Source organism: Crotalus tigris, unplaced genomic scaffold, assembly GCF_016545835.1.
Source record: "Crotalus tigris isolate CLP2741 ecotype Arizona unplaced genomic scaffold, ASM1654583v1 scf7180000017741.1442986301:2390832, whole genome shotgun sequence".
In the NCBI taxonomy this organism is placed as follows: Eukaryota; Metazoa; Chordata; class Lepidosauria; order Squamata; family Viperidae; genus Crotalus; species Crotalus tigris.
The window spans coordinates 2,329,175-2,341,623 of record NW_024096608.1 but is presented as its reverse complement, the minus strand read 5'-3'; the positions used below and the strand labels follow the sequence as shown (position 1 = coordinate 2,341,623).

The 12,449-nt window shown below is 45.5% G+C and overlaps 1 protein-coding gene across 1 annotated transcript in view; it reads left to right on the top strand.

Moving 5' to 3' along the window:
• Positions 1–7,316: 7,316 nt before the first annotated feature.
• CHRFAM7A (CHRNA7 (exons 5-10) and FAM7A (exons A-E) fusion) overlaps positions 7,317–12,449 on the top strand; it is a 41,026-nt gene continuing 35,893 nt past the window's right edge. The window contains exons 1-2 of the mRNA XM_039339903.1: positions 7,317–7,817; positions 11,412–11,551. Coding sequence (XP_039195837.1) covers positions 7,763–7,817; positions 11,412–11,551 — 195 coding nt within the window. The 5' untranslated portion in view covers positions 7,317–7,762. The remainder of the gene's footprint in view (positions 7,818–11,411; positions 11,552–12,449) is intronic.

Below are 12,449 nucleotides of genomic sequence, written 5' to 3'. Positions count from 1 at the left end.
ACCATCATGACTCAGTCCATTTACCTTGCTGTTGGCTGTCTTCTTCTTCCTCTCTTTCCTACCACCTTTCCGAACATAGAGTCTTCTCCAGAGATTTAGGTCTTCACACAACATGTTCAAAATTGGATGATGTGACTCTGGCCATTTGTGCTTCAATTGAGAATTCTGAGTTCATTTGTTTGATGCTCTGTTGGCTTGGTTTTTTTGGCTGTCAGTGTTGTGAACAGCCTAGTTATTCTGTAAAGAAGGAGAAACTTTTCTAAAACGATCATTCAAAAGGCAGATTGGAGATGGCACCAAACATATGAAAGTGTTTTGATCTGGGGTCAGATATTTTTCCAACCTATCTAGGATTGCCTGCAACTGTTCCTTCCACTAAGCTTTTTCATCTCTTACACACAAACACACACACACACATCCTTTCAAGAGCTCAAGGCCAGGGACCACGAGCCTTGCCTTCTCTTCTCCACCTTGCAAAGGAACCATGCCATCTTGATTTACCTTTACAACACTCTGTTGCCGCTCACACAATCGCATTGCAAGCAGAGTTGGCTCATCTGTCAGATCCTCTTAGCATCCCTCTGCTTACGTTTAATATATTTCCTGGCAGATGTTTGTGCAGCTGAACAAAGGTGTGTGTGTGTGCCTGGCTGTGTGTGTGCTTGATGGCATTTTGTATTTAAGATCGAAGGGGGGGGGAAGTGGAGTTTTAGTGCTGGTTTAGCAATCCTGGGTGACAAAAAGGGACTTTGGCAGCTCCTGTCACATTAGAGCTGTGTCTTGGCACATAGACTGCCCTGCTTGGTCATTTTCTCTCCTTTCTATTTAGAGGGTTCAAGCTGGTGAGGCCATTAGCAGAGAGGATAAAAGCTGCCAGAATTGGGTTCTCTCCATTGCAGGCAAGAACTCAGGTTAATTAACACAGCCTAATTGAAACTGCATAAAGATGAGCTCGTTTGGGGTCTGGAAAGAGCTGGGCAGAGAGCCAGGCACCTGGATAATGAAACCAGTTGCCAAGCTACTAAAACGGTGGGGGAACTGGGTTCAGTGTGCTTGACTGGGTGCTTTGCAAGCAAGAATGGCAGTCTTCCCCCCCCATATAGGGTAGGAAGCCTGAAGAACAAGTGACCTTCAGGGACTGACTTCACACAACACTGTAATCCATTATTTACTCAATCATGGTTGACTTAGTGTTGAACATTGTTGACGGAACAGCAACTGAATGTGTTCGCTGCATAAGCTGGATCAGAAACGGTCATTGGCAAATCATGGGGACCAGTTTCACTCAATGTGAGCCAGAAGCAAGGCAGTCACCATGCCAGAGTCTCAATGAAAAGCAAAGCCATGGTTTGGCCTACAAGACACTGAATGCTAGCTAAACAAAGAGGTACTCAAACCAACAACCAACTAGAGATCTGCTGCATTTGGACAGTTGCGTAGGTGACGTACTCATCTCATAATCAATAAAATGAATGAGTAGGCAGTTAAAGTCATCCGTATTTAGCTGTAGCCATGTATTGTTGTCTAAACCACCATGGACTAGGATCATCTATCTTGCAAAGTCACAAGATGAGCTTTTATGAATCACCATTGGCTGATTTACACAACTTTGCTTAACTAAAAGCAAATACCTGTCTGAGGGTTTAATGTGAAGCTGAAGTGTCAAAAAAGTCAAGATGGCAGCTGCAATGGTGAGGGTGAAGCTTCGCTTGCTATGATGCATATCAAATAATACTGTAATTCCAGAAAGAAATGATTAGATTTCCTAAAAGTGTGATTTAGCAATTTTTGAGAAAAAATGATATATTTTGCAAATCAGAAAATACAATAGTATTTCTGGAAAAACAAATCTTGGATAGGATGATGAATATTGAAAGTTTATCTTCTCCTTTTAAAGACTTACCTAACCAGGTGAATTTGGAATATATTTGCAATTACAGACTTTTTTTTCATCTTTTCAATGTTTTCATTTGCTGCGTTATGTTTTTTCCCCTTTTTTCTTCATGTGTTGTGAATTGTTCATTTTCATTTTATGTATGTTTGTTTGCTAATGGCTGAATAAGCAGTATTATTTTTTTTAAATTATGCAGTTGAAAACCAGGGGGAGGTTTTTGAAACGGAAAAAAAAGATACAATGGATTGTTGAACGATATCAATAAATCTTGAGTCTTCTAATAATAAACTCCCAGATTTTTCTTTCATTTTTTAAAAATGTCTTCGAGGCCCCACATATAAAATTTATACCCCTTTAAAAGGTACATTGCGCTTTTCTATTATTCAAAGTTGGGATGACAGTGGAAAAATTGTCAGAATTAATTTCTTGCATTATTCAACACAACACTATTTGCTTCCCACCGCTCCAAAGTATACATTCTTCTACTTTTTCTTCTCTCTGCCTTTCCTGTTCATGCAAAATGCACAAATCCTAAAGTCAGATTTGAAAATTAAAAAGAGACTTCCCCCCCCCCACCATACCCTAGGCAGTCCCTAAATCCTGAAAATTCTGCAGATTTTATTTATTTCGTTTATTTATTCATTTTAGGGACCGCCTGTCTTGCTCACAGTTTGATGGTCACAATAATTACGATACACTTTTCAAATAATCCAATGGCAGCATTGAACCCTACAAGAGTTGGAGCCATCTCTGAAGCAGCGATTTCTCCTCAGTTGAAGGATTTGGTTGAATAATAAATTTTTGTTTTTTAGATGGTGGTTAACAATCTGCCTTTCCTGATTCGGGGAATGGTCAATAAGGATGAAATAGAATCTAAAATGTAACAGTGAGAGCAATATAGGTAAAAGAATTAATATTTAAATCACTCTTGGGCAGGACAAAAGACAGGGACAGATATTTTTCTGAAGGTCTGGTTTCATACCTCTAGGAGAAGCTGTTCCTCTTGTGCATGAAGTCTTGGAAATAACTGAATTACCAACCACTTTGAGAGCTGAGCCTATTTCTCCAATGCTGAACATCTCCTGGGGAGCTGGATGGGCCAGCTAGGTTGGCCTTACATAAGGCATTAAAACCCTGGAAGTTCCCATAGAATTTGGATTAGGAGGCTATTATCTTAATGTTTGGAAGTGGTACCGGTATATGTTTTCAATCTCTTGTATAATATGTTTTTTGAATATTGACTTCATGATTTGTGTTATTTTTTGCAGGGGGTTAGCCTTTGAAGGTCACCAAGGGTCACCCGGTTGAGGCAGACAGCTCTATAAATAAATAATCCCTATTCTGTGGGATGGAAAAGGAGATATCTGTGATCTGAAGAATTAAGTTTGATAGACCGTAGGGCAGTGGTTCTCAACCTTTTTAATGCTGCGACCCCAACTGGTTGTAAATCGAGGACTACCCAACCGATCGTAAGTCGAGACTACCCAACCGGTTGTAAGTCAAGGACTTTCCCTGCCCGGGAGCGCCACGCATGCGTAGTGCCGCCCCCTGCGCCGGCCGAGGTGTAGCTGGCAAGCGGCAGAGACAGAGCAGGCCGACCACCGGCTGGACCACCAGCTGGCCCAGCCCAAGGGAGGTAAGGCACCCGCTGGGCCCCATGCGTGCCAGCAACCCTCCCTGTGCCCGCCGGCCTCCCACCTCCCACCCCTGGCCCTCTTTTACTTACATTTTTAGTAGTTGCTCAGCAGGGAGGGGTGGAAACTTCCAGACAGCTCGCCTTAGCTGCAGACAACTTGCAGCACCGTTTGCAGAATGGGACTTTTGGCGGGCTCAGCAGGGCAGAGACAGCCTGGACAATTCCTATTGGCTTTTGAAAGCCAATAGAATTAGACTCTATTCAAGAGAGTCTATTCTATTGGCTTTCAAAAGCCAATAGAATAAAACGGAGTAGCGCAGCTAAGGAAAAGGGGGAAAAATGGCGGAGTGTGTTATTTGGCGACCCCCGTGAAATGGTCGTTCGACCCCAAATGGGGTCACGACCCACAGGTTGAGAACTGCTGCCGTAGGGGGTAGATCACGAAGATCACCAAGAATAGGGAGGCTGCTCCATACGGAGGTTGAAGCAGAAAGTACCTAGAGACATTCTACATTCTAGGGAATTCTCTCCTATCACACTTATTTCAACCCCCCCAGGTGTTTCCAGATTGAAAGGATTAGCTGGCAAAATCACTGTTGCCCAGGGGGTGCCCAGTTGGGGGGTCCTTTTATGTCCCAGCAGGAGCTGGAGTGAAGGACAGGAACTCACCCCATCCCACGGCAGTGCTCGGGTCTCAAACACGGCCTTCCTAACATCCAACCCACATCCTAACCATGTGAGCCAATGTGCTCTCTGAGGATCTTGATGTTGATTGGTATTGCCCACCCATGTCCTAAGCCATAGTTCACACATTGCATTAACCTGCCCACCATGGCTTAGAATCAAAAGAACACATTCGCACAACATATTCAATCCAAACTAAGCCAACTGCTTGGGTTTGGGTGATGTGTGGATGGCCTCAACTTGCATCCATGAAACATCGTTGAATTACCGGTGTTCTAAGTTATCCTGACAAGATTTAGGAGGTCATCCTGTATAGGTCTACTGAGAAGCAAGTTTTAATATATTCAGTGGGATCACTCCCATAAATACATCCTTGTAAGCCTGGCTTTAATGAATGAGCTTCACTGATCTCAATTCAGCAGTTGCTCCACCTAGTACTTAATTCTCTCCATGACATCATCACAGCTAAGCCAATGGCAGCCAAAGGAACTGTGACAATCACATCTGATAGCAAAGCACCTCAACCAATCTGTCTCAAAGCTGTGAACAAGCCAGAATGCATATATTCACACCACTGCAGGTATGCTCCCTTCCATCAGGTAGAACAGAATAACAGAGTTGGAAGGGACCTTGGAGGTCTTCTAGTCCAACCCCCTATGCCAGTGTTTCCCAAACTTGACAATTTTAAGGCATGTGGACTTCAACTCCCAGAATTCCACAGCCAGCGTTGCTGGCTGTGGAATTCTGAGAGTTGAAGTCCTCATGCCTTAAAATTGTCAAGTTTGGGAAACACTGCCCTATGCCATTTCAGACAAATGGCTGTCCAGTCTCTTCTTAAAAGATTCAGAGAAACTCGAAAGCAGAATAAGAATGCCCCCAAATTGTTTCTAAACCCAGATGGGGGTAGCACATTGATTCTCCCCCCTCCCATTTGACTTTTATCTGCTAGCTAAATCAACCAGCACCTCAAGAAAAGCTTCAGTCAACAATCACAACTTTTCTCCTTGGTTTTTGAGCACTAATTACTTGGAATTTATGATTTAAAGGTGACAGCCTAATTGTTTCACTGGAAATGTGGCTCTGTGTTGCAGCTTAGTGAACTGTAAAATATCCCACAGATGCTAATTTGAATGAATAAAAGATTCCGCTCGCTTCCCAAACCTGGCCTTGACAGTTGCTTTGAGCAAGATCTATGCCTCGGAATCGGTCGGTGGGCACGTTTCCTGGTGCCCAAAATCATCAGGTCTTGAAGCCTGACTACATTTTAAGTATAAATAAAGCCATCTCTTTGGATTATCTAATAGAACTTTAGATGGAGATGTTCTAAAGGCCAAAATGAGGGGGAGATGTTGTTAATCATTCATGGTCTTGAGAGAAAGAGACGGTTTTGTCCATTTTTTTAAAAATTCCACCTGCATTTGTTGTTATTGTGTTAGTGAGTCATCCTGATGGCTGGTGACTAGAATAAGAATAACAGAATAGCAGAATTAGAAGGGACCTTGGAGGTCTTCTAGTCCAACCCCTTGCTCAGGCAGGAAACCCTATACTATTTCAGACAAAGGATTGTCCAATTTCTTCTTAAAAAAACCTCCAGTGTTGGAGCGTCCAGAACTTCTGGTGTTTTGGCTTCATTTTCTGAGGAGGTTTTCCAGTACACATTTCCTAGGGCTGATAAAGAGAGTGGCTGGCTCATCCAAAGTCATCCAACCGGTTTGGTGCTCAAGGCAGGACTAGAACTCAGCTTTCTGTGCTCTTAGTCCAGCACTTTTGACCTCTGGACCAAACTGAGTTGGGATCATCCAGTTGACAGTTGAAACCAGACCAGGAAAAATAAGGTCTTCTTCCTGCATTTATTATCCATTATTATCATCATGATCATTATGAAGCATTCGCTACCCTCAGACGTAGAGATGCCCCTCCCCCTGCTTGGATGCCTTTGAAACGGCAAAGGTCAAAATCATGAGATACCTGTCAGAAGGTCTAAATGGATTCTCCTAAATGGATTCTCAATCTGCAAAGATAGAATGCAACTATGTCAGCCGGCGTTTGAGTAGTAGGGACAGAAGAAGTTGGGTGTGAAGAATGAAGCATCTGTCATGAAATTAGAATCCAGAAGAGAGCTGGGCTTGGGTTCACAAAGTTCATGCAAAAAAAGCTTTTTTGGAATCGGTTCCCAAAATCCAGATTGGATCAAATGAACTGAATTAAATCGGGCTGATCTTGCATATACTCAGAGAACATCCATTGCTACGAGTCATTCTTGCCTCGTCTGAGAGCTTTTTGGTCTCTCTCTGGGATTGTGTGAATGAGTGAGTGTGCAAACCAGGTTCCCAGTTTCTGATTCAGGAAGCCTTTGATCAGATCTAGCAGGCTTCTTCTATGTCCTTCAAAGCTATTGGACTGCAGGGGCTGCTCCTTAAACAGACAAGCATAACATTAACCCTTACAATGCATTGTTGACTTGCGAAGGCCCAGTGCAAGTCTTCCCTGTCTCCAAGAGGGAAACACCTGATGCCAACTGCCAAGAGTGCCTCTGAGCATATGAGCACCCTTGGAGACCTAGAATGGACAGGTCCATACCTTGTTGGGGGAAGGATGTGACGTTAACCCTTTGGGCAAAGTGAGGATCAGGCTGTCATGATTTCCTCCACCAAACATGGTTAAAAAAAAAAAAACCGGGGGCCAAGCTTAGGGGTGTAGCCCACCCCTCCCGATGGCCCAGAGCCGATCCTCCGTGCCCCTTCCTTGCAAGCGAGCCTGGCCCTTTTGCTTCCTGCTCTCCCGTTGCCAGAATGCGTTGCAAAGAGCTTTCTCCGGAGCGCGGGGCGGGGGGGGGGAGGAATCGCCGCCTTCTGCCGCCTGGCTGGCGCTCTCCGGGTCGGGACGGAGCGAAGCTGGGCCTGCCGTTGAGCCAGGAGGGCGGGGAGAAGGAGGAAGAGGAAGAGGGGGAGGAGGTGGTGGTGGAGGAGGAGGAGGAGGAAGAGGAGGAGGGCGAGGAAGAGGAGGAGGAGAAGGGCGAGGAGGGCGAGGAGGAGGAGGGGAAGAGGAGAAGGAGGAGGAGGAGGAGGAGGGCGAGGAAGAAGAAGGAGGAGAAAGGCGAGGAGGAGGAATAGGAGGGGGTCCCGCCGTTATACATAAAGCCGGCTCCTTCCGAGAGCTGCAGTCGCTGGCAGCAGCAGTAGCAGCAGCAGCAGTAGCAACGGCTGCCGCTTGGCTCCTGACGCTGGGAAGGAGGGAAGCCCGTCACGTGGGAACGGCAGAGCGAAGCCCAGCCGAGCAGCGGCGGCGGCGGAGGAGGCGAGCGAGCGAGCGGCGGGCAGGTGGGCGGACGGACGGACGAGGGAGGGAGCCAGGCAGAGAGGCGAGCCAGGCGACGTCTGGCTCCGGCAGGCTCCGTGGAGGAGGCGGCGGCGGCGGCGGCGGCGGCGGAAGAAGAGGACCCTTCACCCCACGGGGGTGGTATTTCCCGGTTGCGCGGGATCCCGGGCGCTCCCGCCGGCCTTGCGCCTCGCCGGCCCGCCTGGCAAAGCAGGCAAGCAAGCAGCGCGATGGGGCTCCGGGAGCTGTCCGTGGTGCTGATCCTGGCCGGAGGACTCGTGCGCGGTGAGTGGTGGGCTTCGGGAGCTCGCTCGTCGGGACTCTGCGATCGCAGCCTTGCTTCCCCCCCCCCACACACGGGAAGGGCTAGGAAGGAGGCAGAGCAGGGGGAAAGAGAGCTTCTGACCATGTCAAGAATGCCCCATTTCCCCTTCCTGATCTTTGTAAGGGGCGGTTTAAGGACTTGAGCGTTTGGAGGGAGGGTCTTCAGGCGGACCTCAAAGTGCATTATTCAGGTAGGATTCCCAGGGAGGCGGGTAGCCCAGCCCTTCGTGAGGACCGACCTCCTAAAATTGGCATGGTGATAAGAAAGGAGGAGGAACTCACAAGAGACAGAGAAAGAACCGAAGTGTTTTCTTGTTTTGTGTCAATCGACTTTCTCCGGCAGGGCTTTCCTTCCCACAAACCCCCCTCCCGAGCATTGGGGGACCCTCCAATGGAGTTGGAACGTTGCCATCATGTGGTTGGTTGGTTGGTTCTCAGCTTAGCCTGCTGCACAGCCACTGGGGTTTGCCAACCTTGCTTGAAGTTGTGTGAATCCAGCGACTTGCAGTTGATTCAACAAGCAGTTTTACACAGACACTCCAGAATACACTCCAGAGATCTGCCGAGAGGGGTACAGAATCCAGAAAACTGAATTCAACTTGGAGTTGATTAGCTTTTGAAGTTTCTGTGTGCATAATCTCAAGAAAACATGCCTAGCTTCCAAACTTTCAAAGTGTTGTTTTCCTAATATTTTCGCACCCACATGCTCAGACATTCCCGTTTAAAAATAGTGGGGAAGTAACCATACCTGGAAAATGTGGGTCTAATTCCTGGGGGAAAGAGGTAGGTAATTGTGCTGTGAAACTTGGCAAGTCCCTCTGGCTTTGTTGGAAGGTTTGCTAAACCCGTTTCCTCCCCAAATTCTTAAATTTAATTCACTCCCAGGCAAAGCTGGGGTGGGCGGAGTGGTGGGGAACCGGTTAGCAGGAGTCCAGCTGCTGTGGTTTTATGCACGCTTACCTAAGTCGCTTCTAAGGCTTCTCTTGCAAAAAAAACCCAAAAAACACACCACCGTTGGGCTTATGGCTCTTAAGTTAATTAGAAAGAATAAAGGAATTGCTTTTTTTTAAAAAAGTATCCCATCCAGCCAATTTTCAGACATGATTTGCAAAGAGTTTCCAGTAAGTTTTTATGATGAGAAAAGTACTGTGTGTTCTTTTTTAATTTCTGCTAATCTGGCTCCATTGTGGCAGCTGTTTTTAGTACCTCTGTATTTATATATATATATATATATACAATTTCTGTCTATATAACTTCTCTCTCTCTCTCTCTCTTATATATATAAAATAAATAGTAGAGAGAGATGATAGAGATAGATAGATAGATAGATAGATAGATAGATAGATAGATAGATAGTAGATAAATAGATAGAGAGAGAGATGTGTTGGTTGGTTTCTCCCCAGTTTCTCACTCTCTTTGACTCGAATGTACAAAAAGCTTCCCATTTAGGATGGGAAAGAAGTGTGTTTGCAGTGATTCAAACAACCCTCTGCATTTCTCAGCTCCTTAAATGGCTTTTAAATGATTGCTTTTAGCTGCAGTGTAGCTTGTTTGGCTTCAACGTAGCACGCTGCCAAGTCAACTGGATCACTTTATCGTTGGGCAATTGTTGCTGTTGTTTTAATGATAGTCCCGACTTACGACCACAATGGAGCCTCAGATTTATGTTGCTAAGTGAGACATTTGTTCAGTGAATTTTGCCCCATTTTTCATCAGTTCTCAGTTGTTCAGTTAGTGACACGGTGGTTCCCCACTGACTTTGCTTGTCAGAAGTTCGCAAAAGGGGGTCACATGATGCTGCGACCATCATAAATATGAGTCAGTTGTCAAGAATCTGAATTTTGATCATGGGATCATGGGATACCGCAATAGTTGTAAGTATGAAAAACAGTCCCAAGTCGCTTTTTTCAGAGCTGTTGTGACTTTGAACGGTCACTAAATGAACTATTGTAAGTGAAGGCATACCTGTATTATTATTTTTTTAACCTTGTATACTGGCCAATAATGTTTTGAATTGGACGGGCCTTACCCATTTCATACTTTAAAGTAACTGTTGAATGTAGGCAGGGTGGTGGGCAAACCATGATGGTTTAGCATGACAGGAAAACTCACTCAACAGAGGTTTATTCAGTACCTGGCGTTGGTTCAATACGAGTTTTAAAGTTGCCTAGGAAGAAGATGGAGAATAAATACTGCAGATGGTATAGACCAGGAGAAATAAAGGAAGAGATAAAATCTGAGAGAAGAATGGCTGGTTCATTGTGCAGAGAGTTATGTGCTGAGCAAGTCTATTTATTTATTTTTAAAAAAGACACCTCCCCATAAACACACACACACACACACACAGTGTTCCTTGACCTTGTCGACTTTAACATGCATGGACTTCAACTCCCAGAATTCCTCACCCAGCCAAGCAAAGCTGGCTGGGGAATTCTGGGAGTTAAAAGTTCACAGATCAAGGTTGAGAAACATTGCATTAGCAAGTTTCTTTTTCTCTCCCTGTCTCATCTCATTGGGCCCACCCATCAAAGAGAATCTCCTTTGCAGAGAAGCCTCAACATCTGTCTCCAGCTGCAGGTCTGAAGCTGTAACCTGTGAACCCGTCCAATAAGACTGCTGGCGCATTTATCCCTAAACTGTACATGTGAAATAAGAGCGGAAAGCAGGTTTCCAAAACAGTTCACGCCTGCAGATGTTTCTCTTGTTCTGCCATATGTCTTATCTCTTCTTCCCCAGGGAAGAGAAATAAGGCTCTCTCTGTGCCTTCAAACTGCTGAGAAACTTTGCATACAATGTGAAAATCTGGAGAAACAGTTGGACGTGGCTAGATTTATCCCTTATTTCCCCTTGCTTAACGGAGTGCTTACTTTAAAGACAGTAAGGGAAGGTTAGATACATCCTTGCATGATTTATAGACTGATCTCCAGGAAGGAGGTTTGGCACCTGCTGAGGGAGAAAAATATATCTCCTTGCTAAAGATGCTGGCTAGACAATGAATAATAGAACAACAGTGTTGGAAGGGACCTTGGAGGTCTTCTAGTCCAACCCCCTGCTCAGGCAGGAGACCCAATATCATTCCACACAAATGGCTGCCCAATCTCTTCTTGAAAACCTCCAGTGATGGAGCACCCACAACTTCTGGAGGCAAGCCGTTGATTAATTAATAAAATAACAGAATTGGAAGGGACTTTGGAGGTCTTCTAGTCCAGTCCCTTGCTGAAGCAGCAGACCATATACCACCCCAAACAAATGGCTGCCCAATCTCTTCTTAGCAATCTCCAGTGTTGGAGCACTCACAACTTCTGGAGGCAGGTTGTTCCACTGGTTAATTGTTTCTCCTTAGTTCTAGGTTGCTTCTCTCCAAATTGAAAGGTTTGCACAGTTTGCAAAGTTGAACCGCATCTGTGCTGGCTGGGGTATTCTGGGAATTGAAGTCCACCTCTCTTAATGTTGCCAAAGTTGAGAATAATTGGTTGAGGGATGCCAATTTGAGGAGATGCTCCAGCCAATCCTGACTTTTGACCCCTTTGATGATTTCCCTTTCTTCTCTTCCAGTGAGCCTGCAAGGGGAGTACCAGCGAAAACTTTACCGAGAGCTGTTGAAGAATTACAATCCCTTGGAAAGGCCGGTGGCTAATGATTCTCAGCCGCTCACCGTCTCTTTCAGCCTTAGTCTCCGACAAATTATGGATGTGGTAAGCTTTCATTGTTTGTGTAGTGCCTTGTCTTCCTCTACCCAGAAGGGCAGCGTTACAAACATCCAATTTCTCCGCTTGGGGCTAAGAGAATTGGCAATAGTCAAGATTAGACTTATCAGACCTAGAACTCATCAGACCTATATCCTTCTCTATGCCAATTTGGTGGGTCCTAATCAAATATTGCCGATATATACTGGGTCTGGTTTGCAAGAGTCTATTGTTAAATGCGAGAGCGAACTGTTAAATTTTTAGGCATCTTGACAGCTGGTTGAGAGCAGAGCTGAGCTACGATGCCTAGAGGTCCAATCAGCTTTGGGGTGACTTGCAATGTGGTGCAGTGGTGGCAGTAGATGGGCAGAGCCAGCTGTTATCCCTTTATTTAGCACGCCATTGGATGTTGCCAATTACAGCTTTTGAATTTGGTCATGTCAGCTCTTTGAAGTTGGCAAACAAACCCTGACTGGACTGACTGGAATTCTATGTCATTGGCGCAGGTACAGTTAGCCTGATTGGGTTTTTCCTTCCTTCCTTCCTTCCTTCCTTCCTTCCTTCCTTCCTTCCTTCCTTCCTTCCTTCCTTCCTTCCTTCCTCATTCCCTTCCCTCTTATTTGTTTTATTTCCATTGAATCATGTCCAACTGCTTAGATAAGTCCCTGCACTTTCCTTGGCAAGATTTTTCCAATGTGCTTGGCCATTGCCTCCTTCCTGGGGCTGAGAGAGAGGGACTGGACCAAGGTCATCCTGATTTCTGCTCAAGGCAAGACTAGAACTCACAACCACCTGGTTTCTAGCTTGATGTCTTAACCATTACACTAAACTGGTTCTCTCTTATACCCCAGTGAATTGGGGTGGAGAAAATCTGAGCTTCCTTCTCTGTTTCTCAAGTCCAAGGAGA